Source organism: Mandrillus leucophaeus, unplaced genomic scaffold, assembly GCF_000951045.1.
Source record: "Mandrillus leucophaeus isolate KB7577 unplaced genomic scaffold, Mleu.le_1.0 Scaffold283, whole genome shotgun sequence".
NCBI classification, from domain to species: domain Eukaryota; kingdom Metazoa; phylum Chordata; class Mammalia; order Primates; family Cercopithecidae; genus Mandrillus; species Mandrillus leucophaeus.
The window spans coordinates 2,193,314-2,210,817 of NW_012102954.1; the positions used below are offsets into that span (position 1 = coordinate 2,193,314).

General features: G+C 41.3%; 1 protein-coding gene across 1 annotated transcript in view; it reads right to left on the bottom strand.

Moving 5' to 3' along the window:
• Nucleotides 1-287: 287 nt before the first annotated feature.
• Nucleotides 288-17,504, bottom strand: part of WDFY3 (WD repeat and FYVE domain containing 3) — a 288,646-nt gene continuing 271,429 nt past the window's right edge. Inside the window, exons 61-66 of the mRNA XM_011985448.1 lie at nucleotides 13,816-13,998; nucleotides 12,248-12,344; nucleotides 8,824-9,147; nucleotides 8,075-8,186; nucleotides 7,092-7,289; nucleotides 288-3,653 (exon numbers count right to left, since the gene is read on the bottom strand). Coding sequence (XP_011840838.1) covers nucleotides 3,530-3,653; nucleotides 7,092-7,289; nucleotides 8,075-8,186; nucleotides 8,824-9,147; nucleotides 12,248-12,344; nucleotides 13,816-13,998 — 1,038 coding nt within the window. The 3' untranslated portion in view covers nucleotides 288-3,529. The remainder of the gene's footprint in view (nucleotides 3,654-7,091; nucleotides 7,290-8,074; nucleotides 8,187-8,823; nucleotides 9,148-12,247; nucleotides 12,345-13,815; nucleotides 13,999-17,504) is intronic.

A 17,504-nucleotide genomic window follows, 5' to 3' on the forward strand; every position in this document is an offset into this window, starting at 1 on the left:
AGCACAATTGAGAAGCTCAGACTGCAGAAAGCCTGATTTTTAAGGATGGGTCAAACTAGAACTGGAACTGGAACCTTAACAGCCAATACTTCTGCAATCTTATGCAGGTGCTTCTGAAGTATTTACAACTAGAAAAGAACTACATAAAGTTTAGGGAGTTATTAGATCTCTGTTTTTTTTTTCCTTCCCTGAATAACTGACTTAACAACTTTTCTTTTTCTTTCTTTTGGTGGTAAATAGTGGGTATTTATTTGAAATGAAAAAAAATTACTTAAGTACCTGGACTATTGCATTTAATCATGTATTGTAATTGTGTTACTCTACCTTTTTGCATCAGAGACAAATATACAATGAACATTCAGATATCACAGATTGCACACTAGATAGTAATTCTTCAGGTCTTTTACATAACCAAGAAACATATTGGTTTCTGCAATATAGTATAAAAGTCCACAATCAATCCAGTCTTAGCCAGTATCTTCAATTTACTTCTGTTGCTGTACAAATAATTGGCCATTACTAGGGCTTACAAGTTAATAACAGGACAAAAAATATACATTGCACTGACACAAAAAGTCAGCTGTGTTAATAGTCATGCAACAAGTAACCAAACTTGCTGAAATTAAAAATACTTTCTAAAAACAGTTTTAACGGCATAAATATTTTATACACAGTTCATTTACCAAAACAAAATGTATTTAAATGATACAAAGCAAAAATAAGTTTCTACCAACTTTATACATAAGAAAGTGCAAAATAACTTATCTATAGAGTGTTTTGCTATTATCCAGACGGATGGCTGCTATGGGCAGCTATTCTCTTCTTCAAAAGCATGACATTACAGTTGCACACTACACACAAATGTTAGAATACATGGATGAACAAATGAACAGGTGGATGGATGAATGAACAAACTACGAAGATCAGGCAGGAGCCCTGTGAGGTACTCAGAGAAAGAATGCAGACCACACTAAGGTAGATGTACATGTTGACAATAGATGTTGGTAAATAAATTTACATGGAACACAGAACGATATCCAGAGAAATAATTAGTTTATGTGAGTGTACTTGTATGTGTGAGTGATTCTGTTGATTTCTGCATTAGAGGCAAAAAGAAAAGAAACCCGATTGAACAAAACAGTTGCCCACAGCACCAGCTGCCAGAGGAAATACTACCATGAGGGTTTTGGTTTCCACCTTCTAGTTATGGAAGTCGTGTCAGAAAGTTAGTAATGAAAGTTGTGTCGGAAAGTTTAAAAGTGTTCATCTCATATAGTTTCCTATTACAAAGAGGAATAACCTTTAAGTAACAACACACACACGTTCATATATTCAAGTCTTTAAAGAACACCTCTGCCACTGGGTATGGGGTAAACATGATTCATGGACAAAAGGAGGACGCTTCTTTTAAAAAGTGTAGAATAACACTGCTACAACTCATCTAGAGGGCCACACAGGGGCAAGGCCCACAGTTACGTGATAGCACAATTTCTGCAACTGTTGAACATCAGCATTATTTATTAGAATTGAAGATGGTGATGGGGGAGGGACAGTGTGGGGGGAGTAAGACACAGAAAGGAAAACAGAACACAACTTTTCTTTAAGTTAAAGTATTAATGCCGATAATCCTTTTATTAACAAGTATATTTGAACTTTTAGAAATGGAAGTGTTTTAATCAATTTTGATATGTAATCATAAATAGTCTGTAGGCTCAAACCCAGGTAAATAAAGATTTAAATTTAGTAAGCGTAAGGCACTAAAGCAGCCTTTATATTTTCTCTTGGAGACCTAGTTATCGTATCAGGAAGAACAAATTTGTTCTTAAGCTGGTTTCAGCCCATCAGGTACAAGATCACCATTGTACCAAATGCCTATTTTTGAATGCATGTGCATATATGTGCATTTTAGTGCATAAGTGTGCCTCTCACCAGGGCCTAAAGACGGAAAGTTGGAAAAGCCAAAGCCGCTGTCCTTTGCATGACACCTCTGCGAGGATGTGAAGGCCTTTCCTTTCGCACCTGTGAGGGTGTGAAGGCCTATCTTGGGCCATTAATGATTCTACATTTTTCAAATCACAGGGCTTTTAGAATTGTTCATAATATTATCACTAAGTTTCTGAAAATGTTAAAATCTAGATTAACTGTTTCATTTTTTAATATTTATATATATATGTACATAACACACATTTAAAAAAAATCCCACCACCAAGCCTTTTCTCTGTAAACTAATCTCTTAGCCCCTTCCAGCTTTAATCCCCCTGGATTTGTGTGTTCTGTATCCAACTAGTAGAACAAATTAAATAACTAAATATTAAAATACTGTAATTATATTCATAGCAAAAACAAAAAAATAGACATTGATACAGTATAAATCTCACTGTTTTCAGGTAGATGACATTAAATGGTAAAGGTTAATTTTAAGCAGTTCTGACATGATTCAGTTTTACAACAAAGTTTATATGTTAATTCTGTACACTTTTTTCTTTCCTTTTTTTACCCCTTTTTTGAAAATAAGCTATAGTAGAACATCCGTGTCACGAAAGACACATACTTATTATGTTCTATGCAAGATAAGCTAATTTTGGGTTACATGCAAATATATTTCCATTAGTTGAGACAGGGCTGTTTCCTGCACTGCATTGGTCATCTGACCACCTTTCTGCAATGCTAACAATGTATTCTTTGACCAAACAGCAGTCCACGTACAAGTTTAAAAGGGGCCTTGTTTATGTAGGAACAACACTGAGGTGGTGCATAGCCAGGTACAAGACACCCAAATATTTCCAGTTTATCTTACAGCTGGACTCCTATTCTCCCACGCTGTTTCCTAAAGAAGGTCGACATTATTTTGGTTACTAGCCTAGTTTAAGTGGAGATACTGTGGGCAACTTGAAAGAAATGACATCAGGCACACAGGCTGAGCTTGAAAGGAAAAAAAGACCACAGATAATGTCTTTGGGGATTTAAAAAAACATATTTATAATTAATTGGTAAGTGAGGGATGTCAGACAAACCGTAAGTAGTTCATTGAGTTAGTAGTTTAGTTTGAAGTTTCATGTTACAGGCAGTTAAGTCCTTATTTAGAAAAAAGGCCTTTTATACCTATTTACAATATACAGTTACTTGCAAAGAAGTCAGATTTACAACCATTTTCTAAAAGCCTTTTTTGTTGTTGGTTTTTCCAAATAAGGATGAGTAGCTCTATAAAAATGAGATGCAAGAAAAGAGAGTTAATAAGTGAGGATATTTCTCTTGGAGACAGCTACTGTCATCAGGGAGAATTGGAGATGGAAAGTGTTGCTTCTAGGAACCACCTCATATTCTTCTTGTGCTGTTCACCTGAATCACGTCTGCCCCATTCCTGTACTCTACACCCGTTTTATTCAATGATCCCTTTGAATTTTAACACTTCAAACACGTGGTATGAAGAGATGTGTAAACGGAGACTGTTTTCAATGCCTTCCAAGCTGGGACAGGAGAATCGGGAAGGGGTCTACAGACCGTGGTCTCCACTCAGCTTGTTGAATCTTCAACAATTTCGAGGCCCATCTTCTGAACCTCTCTCATGCTGTAAGTTATAATAACAGTTCTGACAAACACGCACCGGGGATGAGATTTTCAAGCGTTTGATTTCAGATTGAAATCGACTGCACCTAAAGGAAAGGAAAAGTCAATTAATTATTGGTCTCCTCCATGCTTGATCATGGGCTCCGGAATATTAATAATCGAATGGAAAGCTTGCAGTAAAATGCCAAAGGCCATACTGGTTTGTGTTGTGTGGCTGAACAAGGACTAAAAGGAAAGCTGTATTATTTGTTTCAGTCTATGAAGAAATGCAGTATTAAACCAGGGAAGCTATTTCTTTGACTGATGAGAATTAAAAAAAATGAAAACAAAAAAACAGAGTTAAGATTTTCCTACACAATGAGGCCAAGGTGTCTGAACATCGATGTGAGGCCATTCTACCTGTGCAGACTAATTCTCATGGCCTATAAGCTTGGGAATACAGTATGTCAGTGTCTTTACTTGGAGCTTGACATATTTCTCCTGGAAATTAGAAAAACTGTGGAAATTAGAAGACTCACTAATGAATATCTACTTCCAAGAGAATTACTAATAACTCATTAGTGAGTCTTCTAATTTCCAAGAGAAATATGAGTTTGATCACTATCAAGTTCCATTATGCTTTTAAACATTTTGATTGATCCACTCTTCAATCATTTCTTAAACAGACTGGCTTTCCTTTTCCAGTCCCAACACCCTCATTTCCTACTTATCTTGCTGGAACTGTTTGAAGCAGACTACTCTTAAGAGATGTTCAAATTCTTTAAGAAGTATTCAGAGTTCCTATTCCTGGAATAAAGCTGGGTGTGACTCAGGATGTGGTATTAAATCACTTTAGGCTTGGATTTTCACAAGATTAAAATGGAAATGAAAAAAAAAATTTTTTTTTTTTTAAGAGATGGGGTCTCAGTACATTGTCCAGGCTGTCCTCAAATTCCTGGCCTCAAGTGATATTCCTGCCTTGACCTCCCAAAGTGCTGAGACTACAGATGTGAGCCACTGTACCTGTCCCTGAAATGGAGATTTATGTTTAGTCCATTAATCTACCAGTAAAAGTGTCTAGAGAGTAAATTAAGTACTATAAGCTTATGGCTTTAAAGGACTGTCACTGGACCTCTGAGAACCCTGAGGAGTGTCAACAGCTCTTAGCCATAGAGACCACAGGCTGTGTGTTCTGGACAGCACTTCCTTCTGTGCCTGCTTCATCGGAACTTATCACTCTTTGGTCAGTTTCCAATAAAGCTTCCATCTAACATTTAATAGCAATGGATAATTTAAAGAATTACCTATAATTAAACAATATTTTGAAAATTAAACATGACAAAGAACAGATGTGTGCCAGCAGACATACGGAAGTGCTAGCACAAATCACTAGATTAATATGATGGGTGTGGAGGTTGAAAACTATAATCCCAGAACTTTGGGAGGCTGAGCTGGGGGTACTGCTTGAGCCCGCAGCTTTGAGATCAGCCTGGGGAACATAGTGAGACTCTGTCTCTACAAAAAATACAAAAATTAGCCAGGTGTGGTGGCTCTTGCCTATAGTCTTAGCTACTTGGAAGGCTGAGGTGGGAGGACTGCTTGAGCCTGGGAGATCAAAGCTGCAGTGAGCTGTGATCATGCCACTGCACTCCAGCCTGGGTGATAGAGGAAGACCCCATCTCAAGAAATCTATATCTATATCTATATCTATATCTATATCTATATCTATATCTATATCTATATCTAGATATATATAGATATGGGCCGGGTGCAGAGGCTCATGACTGTAATCCCAGCACTTTGGGAGGCTGAGGTGGGCAGACCATGAGGTCAGGAGTTCGAGACCAGTCTGGCCAATATGGTGAAACCCTGTCTCTACTAAAAATACAAAAATTAGCCGGGCAGGTGGTGCATGCCTTAGTCCCAGCTACTCAGGAAGCTGAGGTAGGAGAATCGCTTGAACCCAGGAGGCAGAGGTTGCAGTGAGCCAAGATCGCGCCACTGCACTTCAGCCTGGGTGACACAGTGAGATTCCGTCTCAAAAAAAAAAAAAAAAAAAAAAAAAAAAAAAAAAAAAAAAAAAAAAAGAAAAAAAGAAAGAAAGAAAGAAAGAAAGAAAGAAAGACTATATGGCTCTGTGCTTTGAAAGGCCTGCTCTATAAAACCCATTATGGGTTTTAAAATGTATTATTTATTTTTTTGAGATGGAGTCTTGCTCTGTTGCCCAAGCTGGATGGAGGGAAGTGGCATGATCTCGGGTCACTGCAACCTCTGTCTCCTGAGTTCATGTGATTCTCTCACTTAACCTCTTGAGTAGCTGGGATTACAGGCACACACCACCACACCTGGCTAATTTCTGTATTTTTAGTACAGACAGGGTTTTGCCATGTTGGCCAGGCTGGTCTCGAACTCCTTACCTCAGGTGATTAGCCCACCTCAGCCTCCCAAAGTGCTGGCATTACAGGTGTGAGCCACCGTGCCCAGCCTGGCCAACATGGCAAAACCCTGTCTGTACTAAAAATACAGGCCTTTAAAAGGCCTTTAAAAGCACAGAGCCACTAGACAGAATCCTCTGCCAGCCCCACAGAAATTCCCATAGGAAATGGCTGGCTGCAACATTTTGGGTCCCTCATCTTGAACCAGACTGCCCAGCAGAAAAGGTTTAAGGAATCAAATTATGGAACATCTGTTTTGCCAGACTCTGAACTTGGTGCCTTAAAACACTCATACATGTGATCTCATTTAATTCTCTCAGTAGCTCTAAGAGGACTGGTCTTCTTACCCACATTTACAGATGAAGAAACCAAAGCTCAGAGAGGCTCGGTAACTTGCTGGCATTATGGCAACAGAAAGCAGCACAATGAGCATTTGGTCAGTGTAAACCCAAAGACTATGCCCACAACAGTAAGCCAATGCTGCTTACAAAACCTCAGAAACTGCCTCATAATTACACAAGTTAAGAATAATATGCTTTCTATGAAGGCATCTCTGGAGTAAGGCAATACAAGCCTTAGAGTATACTGTCCATGGAATCCTTCCTGTGGTCTGGCAGAAAAGTAATGACTGTGGATATGTATCTGGGACCCGGGTGTAGGACAGAGTTATCAACCAAATCCACAGCCATGGGACCGCCGACCTTTCATATGGGGGAAAAACAGATCCTTGCCTCATGTCATACCCCAAAATGAATTACAAATGAATTAAAGATCTAAATGTGAAAAATAAAACTTTGAAACCTTTAAAAGAAAATAAATAAGATTATCTTCGTGATCTTACATTTCACATACAGGTCTCCAAATTAAATATGATGAAATACTAGCATATGTGCATTCTGTGTCATGGATGACAAGGTGTTTGTGACTTGTATGATAGAAAAATTTCCTAATTGTAGCAATAAAGAAGAACAGAAAAAGTGAAGACTGGTTCATACTAACAAGGCATACTGTAGTGGGGATGCCAGGGCAATCAGAACCTGTGTGTAGGACATAATTAACATCCTTAGAGCTTACTCAATGTAAATTCAAAAAGCAGATATCTTATCTTACTTCTGGCAGAAGAGCTGACCACAGTTCCTGCAATGGTGTCGTCTTTCTGTGAGTGAAAACCTCACCGAGCAGCCCGAGCAGCTGTCACCGCCTTCATCCTTCACCCAGTGATCAGCAGCAGAACGGCCTGGCTGGTCACTCACAGACCAGCTGAAAACTCGGCCTCGACTGTCACCAACGAGGATCCTACTGTGATCCCTGCAGGAGACATGACAGAGGAGGTCATTGTATAGAAGGCTTCTGTTGTCTGTGATCTCCTTCTTGAGGCTCTCTGGTTTTTGGTGGATGTGTGTTTTGGGGTCAGGGCTGGTAAGGGTCCCGGAGAGACTCCTTGATTCACTCAGGGATGTATGTGTAAACAGACAAAAACTGAATTGAGCCCAAATTTACACTTCCATTTCAATTTTCTTTGGATCACCCTTGCTATATCTTTGAAGAACAGAAAAAGCAGTTTTTCACTTTTTTTAAAAATTCAGAATTAAAATCCAGTGTATGGGCACGGTGGCTCACACCTGTAATCCCAGCACTTTGGGAGGCCGAGGTGGGCAGATCACTTGAGCCCAGGAATTTGAGACTAGCCTGGGCAACACGGTGAAATCCCATCCTACAAAAAATACAAAAATTAGCCAGGTATGATGGTACGCGCCTATAGTCCCAGTTATTTGAGGGGCAGAGGTGGGAGGACTGCTCGAGCCTGGGAGGTTGAGGCTGCAGTGAGCTGTGATTGTGCCCCTGCACTCTAGCCTAAGCAACAGAGCAAGACCCTGTCTCAAAAAAAAAAAAAAAAAAAAAAAAAAGAAGAAGAAAAAGAAAAGAAAAATATCTACACACTGACAGGGTTCTTCTTCAAATTTATCTCTTTGAGCTATGTATGATAATACAAATAAAATCTGTTTTCCCCAAAGACAAGGCTGGAGTATATGGCCCTTGGCTAACCAAATGACTCAGATGGGAAGCGGAGCTGGAAAAAGCCTGACACTTACTTGGAGATGCCCAAGGCAGTGACCTCAGCTGGGTGTGCATTGTCCTTCCGATCAAAGGCTGTGTGCATAGTCAGCTTACTCCTGAACACCAGCTGCCGTTCCCATCGGTACCCTGGAGTGGAGAAGTGGAGGACACAACATACTCAACTGAGGGAAGCTAGTACTGGGGAGAAATACTCTACGACGGTGGCCTTAAACTTAGGGTACCTCAACATACAGCTACAGCAGCTTTTCCAGTTCTCAGCAGTTGCCGCCTTGGTTGAAAGTAAAGCTATCTAGCTTGATATTAACATGGGTCAGGCTGAAGAAATATCTCACTGAAGGAGACAAACTAATGAGAAGCGGAAATTTCCAGTGCAAGCAGATGCATCCAATTTCTCCAACTGAGGACCTTGCTTCTAACTCTATTCTGGGCAAAGTTACCTGTGAATGCAGTTTTATTTATTCATTTTAAATTAGCTTGCGTGATTTAATGAGTTGTGAATAAATGCAGTTTTTGTTTGAGGTATTTTTCTTTAGAAGATGCCCAGCATATTGCAAACACCCTTGTAGGATAGAATTTTTAAGTCCACTTTACACTAGAAGAAACTGAAGAGGCCTTCTGTGTAAAGAGGCCTTTTGTGTGAGTGGCCCAGGTCACAGGGCACATCCAGGGTGGCGCCCAGGGAGAGCTAGACCCCACTGCCTCAATCCACCAACCCTCACAAAACATATAAGGAGTGAGAAATAGATACCAGACTTCAAGTTACCAGGTTTCAATCTGCTGTAATTCCGCACCTCGATGGGATTGGGGTGGGGGTGGCTAAGGGGGCCCTGCAGATGGGCTCTGGTCTGGCCCTCTGAATAGTTCACAAATATGAAGCCATCTTTCTCATCTAGACTGAGCTGGTCCGACCAGCGTCTGGAGTCATCAGAGCCACTGTCAGTACACCAGGCAGCTGCTGCGCGGCAGGAGGCTGTTCGGGGTCTGTGGCTGGTGCTGCTGGGTTGGCTTGGAGTGTCCTTAGGATCCTGGCTTACGCTCTGCTCATCTGCTTCTGAATCACTGCTGTCCTCGTCTTGGCCTTCCTGCCCTGGGTGAAGCATTGAGATAATTGGAACATACAGAACCACCAAAGGTACACCCAGCTTTGTTCTACTAGCATTTTTTTCTCCCAGTTATAAGCCTTTATAGACATAATATTTTAAGCTAAGTGTAACAAAAAAGAAAGTAAGTGCCACGATTTTTGGCTAGAGTACACAGCAAAGAAATAAAAAAGCAGAATTTCTGAAAGAGTTTATTAAAAACTTTGGCCAAAATCCTTAACTTGGAATTCAGTCTCCCACAATCTGGCCAGAACATGCCTTTGCCGCACACTCCCTGCCATGCTGCAGCTAGACGGTGTCACTCCAGCTCTCTCCCTGCAGACCTGCTCCTCCAAGGGTGAGCTTCCTCACATGCTGCTGGTGCCGCCTAGACCCAGCTTCTCAATCTGTGTGTTCCGACGTCACCTAGCTTTCAAGGCACAGCTTAAACATTCCTGTCTCTAAATCACCTAATTCCTTCAGCTCAAAGTATTCTCCCCCTTTTCTGGACTCCTTTAACAGTTCTGTGCCTCCCAAGTTCTTGAAATTGTCATTCTAAAAGATTACTTTTGGATATTCTATATATATATATGTGTGTGTGTGTGTGTGTGTATATATATATATATATATAAATATTTATTTATTTATTTTTGGAGAAAGAATCTTGCTGTGTTGCCCAGGCTAGAGTGCAGTGGCATGATCTCGGCTCACTGCAACCTCTGCCTCCTGGGTTCAAGCAATTCTCCTGCCTCAGCCTCACAAGTAACTGGGACTACAGGTACCCGCCACCACACCTGGCTAATTTTTGTATTTTTAGTAGAGACAGGGTTTCACTATGTTGGCCAGGCTGGTCTTGAACTCCTGACCTCATGATACACCCGCCCCGGCCTCCGAAAGTGCTGGGATTACAGGTGTGAGCCACCGCGCCCGGCTACTTTTGGATATTCTTTCTACAAGATGGTAGAGAGAAGGACCATTGCAGACAGTGGTTAATGGCTGAAAGGTTAGTGAATTATCTTATTTTTAATTTTTATTTATGTACTTATTTTTACAGACATGTATCTTGCTCTGTCACCCAAGCTGGAGTGCAGTGGACCAATCATAGCTCACTGTAGCCTCAACCTCCTGAGCCCAGGGAATCTGCCCGCCTCAGCCTTCTGAGTAGCTGGGACCACAGGTGCATGCCACAACACTTGGCTAAAGATTAGTGAATTATTGATGAAAGCCTTACTTTGGAATTTAGTTCTTCTTCCTCTTTTCACTGTTATTTTGCATTTCTTCACATCAACTCTCTACTCTGTTGCAATAAAGTCTACTGGAGGGAAAATATATAAGAAACAAGTACACCTGGCCCTCCATTTCTGTGGGTTCTACATCCATGGATTCAATTAACCTCAGATGGAAAGTATTGGGGAAAATAAACTGTGTCTGTTACTGAACATGTGCAGAATCTTTTTTTCCTTGTCATTAGTCCCTAAACAATACAATATCACAACTATTTACACAGCATTTACATTGTATTGCAAGTAATCTGGAGATGATTTAAGGTATTCAGGAGGGTGTTAGTAGGTTTTATACAAATACTACTTACACCATTTTATATCAGGGACTTGAGCATTCTCAGATTTTGGTATCCAAGGGAGGTCTTAGAACCAACTCCTGAGGATACTGGGCCCACCACAGTTATTTTCTTAGCAAGACAAATACTTTGTCTGCTTCCTACTCAGTAGGGGTCTACTGGACTAATGTGAATGAAGTTTTCACCCCAACCGCTTATGATCACGAGCTCTGAGGTCCGCAAACAAGCAGCTTTGGAAGCGGCTTTAATTTCCAGTGAACCTCTAGCTTGTTTACATTTCGCCCCAGCAAGTGCCCACAAATCTCACCACTTCCACATTGTCCAGTTCTTCTGTGGGCTGCTCTCCCTCTCTGCCACTTCTGCCAGACTGCCCACAATAAAGACATACAAATATCTTTCCACCCTGAATTTGACCCCTTCTATCTCACTCATGCACATCATCTTCCACTGTTATTTACTTAAAAGCTTTTTAAGGGAAAGGAAAATGACCCACTTCTCACTGGTTCCCTTAATTCACTATCTGACGTATAACAGGTAACCCCCGAACACTTACTGAATTAAACTGAATTCTTATGTCTCCAAACACCCAAATGACCTTTTCGGTGGGGCTGTAATTAGAAATTTACATGTACTAATATAACACCAGCATTAAAATGTCCTGCCCAAGGTATCTTTTTTCTTCTCTGGCATGGAAAGTAAAAGCTACTTTCAGCTTATATAGAGAAGTGACTTGTGTCCTTCAACTAAGTTTCCTTTATTAACTCTCTGATATCATCAAAGTCACAATGAATTCTCAGTGTACAAAAGCCAATCATGAAGAAACAATCTGAAGGTCAAACTTAAAACCTTGTTCCTTTCCAGGAAGTTCCTTGTACCCACTGCTCTACATCAAAGGGGGTGGCTTCTTCAGAGACTGCAATGCAAAGCAGATCTCACCCTGGCATTATGGCATTGCTTTCAGTTATTCTGGGTAGAAATCAATTCTCTCTATATTTCACTGGAAAATTGTAAATTGCTTTACAAATAATGTACTACAGGTAACCAGGCTTCAGTGTGAATTAATGCCCTAATGTAAGCAAGTCTGACGGTGGACTCTGGTCTGCCTCTGTTAATTGTTTACAAACACGATTTTATCTGTGATGCACACTGAGCCAGCCCCATGGTGGGCAGAACAAATGTGGGGCTGGGGTGCAGCAGAGCTTTTCTGACTTATACAACAGCATGCCCTCTAGGTCTGTTGTGTTTTCAGAAGTGAAAGCCCAAGCCTTTGGTACTCCAGGAATTAAGTGCTATATTTAGTATGGAATGTGGAAGTTAACCGCAAGACACCACCACACCGAATGTTGCCCAGTGAAGTAGAGAAAACCTGGCATGTCTGCTCAAAGGAATCACACAACAGGCAGCAACCACGCTTCTCCAAGCAGTGCCCAACCTTGGGCTCCTCTTTATGTTGTTTGGTATAAGTTTATCCACAGTGATGGAAAAGAAATGTGAAAACGACTGAGTCATTTTTAGAAAGTATTAAATACCTATTTGTGCTTCTGGACAGTCTTCCTGCATTTCTAGGTGTTCAGCAGGCTCAGGAGCTGGTGTTTCAGGAACTTGCAAAAATTCCATCCTCCAAAACTAAATTAAAATAAGTACAAAAGTTAAAACGTTCCAAAACAGATTAAGGAACCAATTTACATTACTCAGTGAAGATAGACTCTCAGGGTTAACAGATAGCTTAATTTCCATCATGTTATACAGTTAGATTTCCCGTATCTTGGAAGATGTGGCACGGGACTGCCTACACACAATGGCTGTTTCAAAGTAGAGGGAAAAGATTACAGTCATATCAGTTTAAAAACATGGTTCAGGCCAGGCGCAGGGTCTCATGCCTATAATCCCAGCATTGTGGGAAGCCAAGGTGGGCGGATGATTTGAGGTCAGGCGTTTGAGACCAGCCAGGTCAGCATGGTGAAACCCTGTCTCTACCAGAAGTACAAAAATTAGCCGGGCATAGCAGTCCATGATTGCAATTCCAGCTACTTGGGAGGCTGAGGCAGGAGAATTGCTTGAACCCGGGAGGCAGCGGTTTCAGTAAGCTGAGACTGCACTACACTCCAGCCTGGGCGACAGAGCAACTCACTCTGTCTCAAAAACAAAACAAAAACATAGTTCAACTAAGTAAACTTTTTTGTTTCCTACAAAAACCTCTCAGAGTCTTGCATATGCTAATATACATTATAGATCCCCAAGAAGGCACACAGTAAACAGAATCCCCAGGTGCCCAGCTAGGGAGCTATTTTATGCTGCTTCACAGATTAAGCATGTGAAACATCACTGTCGAGGAAGCGGACTCCAGGGTGTGTGTGTATGTGAGTTTTTGTGTGTGTGTAGATGTGTATTGTGTGAGGTACAGGGTGTGGTAGTGGAGTGGCCTGATGGCCTCACTGTCTCTCCACATGTGACTCTGACTAAAGAGGGTGGTAATCAGCTGCTCTCTGCTTTTACAAAGAGCACAATTAAAGAAAAACAAGCACAAAGAAACATCTCCTGACACAGAACCACTCAAATACTGCAACAGACTACAAAAGTGAATACTCCATTGCCTCTATTTTCTGTAGAGGCCAAGCACATAGCAACCTGAGAAAAGGATAAAGTACATCTAGGCTTCAGGTGCAGTCATCTGGGATCGTAGCTGGGGACGCTGGAAGTATTTTCCAGTACTGTGATTCTTTGTAGGGAAGAAACTTATCCCTGCTCACTATGTTTTCTCTACGAAGCCATTTGACAGGCTGAAAACCCAGTACTTCTGCAGTTTGCATTTTGAGCAATCCCAGTGTGACATGGGAATCATGTTTAAGTGACCTAATTGTGTCAAGCTGTCAAATGGCCAGTAGCACTACCAGATCTACTTAATAGGAAGAAAAGAGGCCAAGACACTGGTGTTCCTCATGTCTGATAATGCAGAGGCCAAGGCTTGTCTGAACTGGAGCAAGAGTTCACTAAACATTACAACCTGTTCAGGTGTTCTTAACCTGTAGTTAGCTACAGGTTTCAGGTAAACAGGGACGACAAATATCCTAATGAGTTTTTCTCTCAGCTCACTTACCCGAACCACTCCATCTGAGTGTCCTGTCACTATGACGTTCTGTGTGTCCCATTCGTTCATCTCTGACACGCAGCAGCAGATGATCTGCTGGCTCCTACCTGTGAATGTGTTGACACTCACGATAGGGTTCCCATTGATGCTCCACACATGGATGTATGTGCCAGCGCAGGACACAATGTCCCCCTGAGAAGAGAGAGAAAAATGTCATTCTCTTTGCTCCCTTCCAATTACCTTCTGGTTTCTGAAGCAAACTGAATCCCTGGCCTAGTTCTCAGAAAGCTTTTCAGTCCCAAGACTAGCGGCTAATTTCTTAGGTAATCTGAAATTCAGTGCTTGCTGACTTAAAAAAAATACCCTGAACAAAGGCTTAAGAATTCACAGTTGAGTGGATGCAGTGGCCAAAGGGACCACAGATGGAGACAAAGGGTAGGTTCACGTCCCTGGCACACTGCTGAGCAAGGTCTGGCGACACAAGAAAGCTCCCTGTCATCTGAGGAGATGATGAACTACTCTTCTTCCTCCCATTGTTAACAAAATCTATTACGCCTTTCATCTAGAGGCAGGAATCCACCTCCACTTTTACAAAATGAATCCAACCACTAAAACCACAGGGTAGAAGAGGCATATTTCAGTTCAGATATAGTTGTGTTTCTTCAATAAATCAAAAGGCATAATCTTGGTAATGCTGTAATATCCTATTTTAAAATCTGTATTCAAAATAGGGGTGGGGGAATGTGGGGGGAGAAAAGGAGTGGTACATGGGTCACTTCTTGGCAAACTTAGTAAAAACCAAGATCCCTGAGCTGATAACTTATGTTTTCATGAGTTCCAAAGACAGAAAAGAACAACCTATTTTCTCAAATTCTACCAGGCTGGGCTCTACCTAACCTGGTGAGAACACAACCCACTATAGTTAAAGAAAGGAGGATGCTTTCTGAAGCATCTCCTGTATGCCAGTCACTGGGGTGGAGACTTCAGATGTTCTGGTTAACACAGAAACCTTGTGAGACTATCATTAGCCTTGCTTTAAAGGATGAAAGTGAGGGGCAAAGAACTTAAGTAACTTATTTATCATCAGAGATTTGAAGCCAGCTTTCTATAGCCCCAAAACTTATATACCATACCGTGCTGCCTCTCTCATTCCTAAGACAGTCTGGATATCACGATGCTAGGCATTAGCTTTAGAAAAGACCTGGTAAAGTTCAGTACCCTCAGGAGATACATAAGAACCTACATAAGTCTGAAGATGGTCAGCAAAAACAGAGGAGAACTAGAAGCTGCAAAGCAGCATCAACACATAAGAAGGTAAGGTGGAGGAGGCTGGGGTAGGGTGAGGAAGAGGACTAGGCCTGTTCCATCCAGTCTGTGCTGCACTGTCTGTGCTGGTCTTGCTACTGCTCCTCCTTATTCCTCCCATCCCCCAGCTCTTCTTCTACCAAAATGGCAAGAAATAAACCAAAACCCAAACTGAAACAATACTTAGCAAAGCACTGTTGTGTCTGCTTCTATTTCAGTTACTGAACCATCTCTGACTATGAGTGTCAGCAGTTGAGTTTTAATTAGTGGCTTCAGTCTCTGCAAGAGACAATTGCTCCATTCTGCACTGGGCAAGACCTTCTTCAGTTACTCTGGGGACTTAATTAGAGTTTATTAGAGTAAATCCTGTTGTTATGAAGGCAGAGACATAAGAAGAATTAAAGGCAAAGAGGCGTTGGCCTAAAATGTAAACTGAAATAAAGCAGACTTGATATTGGTTGGAGAAACACAACAGAAATAGAAATCTTTTCATGAGTTATTAAGATATTACAAGAGCATCTTAAAAAGAAAAGACTGCTTTTGTAGTATTTGCAGCAAATATTGCAATCCAGTAGTGTACACTGGCTCAAACAACTGGCTATAATAAAATTATCAGTATTTAGGTTAAGAACAACCCCAAAACAAAGTGCTCCAAATAATGGATTAAGCATCTGATTCAACACTGCTGCATCAGAGTGGTTCTACAGCACCCACATTTTTGTAAAGCTCTTTAGGTTCAAATGTTTGCAGGACCAACCCAAGGTGTTGTTCTGAAAACCTCTTAAAGCTTTCAGACACAAACAAATTTGGCACTTCTACCCTTGCATGTCCCCTACTCATTCTCAACCTGAGTACACCTGCCATTATTAATCAGACACTCTAAATGACTGACAACTATAAATGAATTTCTTTTTTTTTTGTTTTTGTTTTTTTTTTGAGACTGAGTCTCGCTCTGCCGCCCGGGCTGGAGTGCAGTGGCAGGATCTCGGCTCACTGCAAGCTCCGCCTCCCGGGTTCACGCCATTCTCCTGTCTCAGCCTCCCGAGTAGCTGGGACTACAGGCGCCCGCCACCTCGCCCGGCTAGTTTTTTTGTATTTTTTTTTAGTAGAGACGGGGTTTCACCATGTTAGCCAGGATGGTCTCGATCTCCTGACCTCGTGATCCGCCCGCCTCGGCCTCCCAAAGTGCTGGGATTACAGGCTTGAGCCACCGCGCCCGGCCAAATGAATTTCTTTCTTTTTCCTTTTTAAATAAGATGACTACAAGATAGTTGACTAAAAGTGTTAACACTGAGTAACTACTGGTAGAAATCAAAGATGCAGCATCCTTGATGAGGAAAGCTGTCTGTGTAGGTGACAGTGTGAACGTCACTCAATGACATGGCTAGAACTGTTCTGTGCATGAAGGATGGCCCTGCGGTAGGGGTGAAGGTAAGATGGCAATGGATATGTACAGCTAAGAAGCGATGAGGCTTGGGTGGGTTCCTGCCGACTCCCAAAGACTGATTTGTATATGGGGCATCACCTACATGCTGACATACATCATCTACTTACTAATGCGATAAGCTTGTGGGGCCTCAGTCTCTGTAAACCTGCCCTCAAGCTTCCCCTGCTTCAAGACCATCTTAGCAATGAATCTCCTCTTGTCTGCTTCAGGTGGGCTTGGTTTGTGTACAGTGCTCCTAGACAAGGGCATTTATTTTATTTGACTTCTTTCATTTATTTGTATATGAACTATTTATTTATGAAAAGAGATAGCATCTTTTGATAACTTTTGGATCTGTTTTGAAAATAGCTATATAAGAATTTTTCTCTTGTTTGGGTACCCAAATGTCATCCTTTTTACTTTCCATACTCTGACTATATTTTATTAAAAATTTCAACACATTTCTAATGTTCTTCTTTTTCTATTGTCCAGGCTGGAGTGCAGTGGAGCAATCTCGGCTCACTGCCATCTCCACATCCCAGGTTCAAGCGATTCTCCTGCCTCATCCTCCCAAATAGCTAGGATTAAAGGCACCCATCACTGGCCCGGCTAATTTTTGTATTTTTAGTAGAGACGGAGTTTCACTATGTGGCTAGGCTGGTCTGGAACTCCTGACCTCAAATGATCCACCTGCAGTGGCCTCCCAAAGTGCTGGGATTATAGGCATGAGCCACCAAGCCCGGCCAATTTCTAACATTCTTAACAAATCCTACAAATTTCTTGTTTTAAAAAAAAATTCTAGAAAGCTTTGTTTTATTTAATCGAATCTTGTTCTCTCTAATGTATGCAGCAGTGAATGGATTTTAAGACAAAACTGCTCTCTGGATTACAAACTTTAACATCTACTTGCTTTTCAAACAACACTAAGTCAAAGAAAATGTAGTAACTTTTATAAAATGAGTGCCTA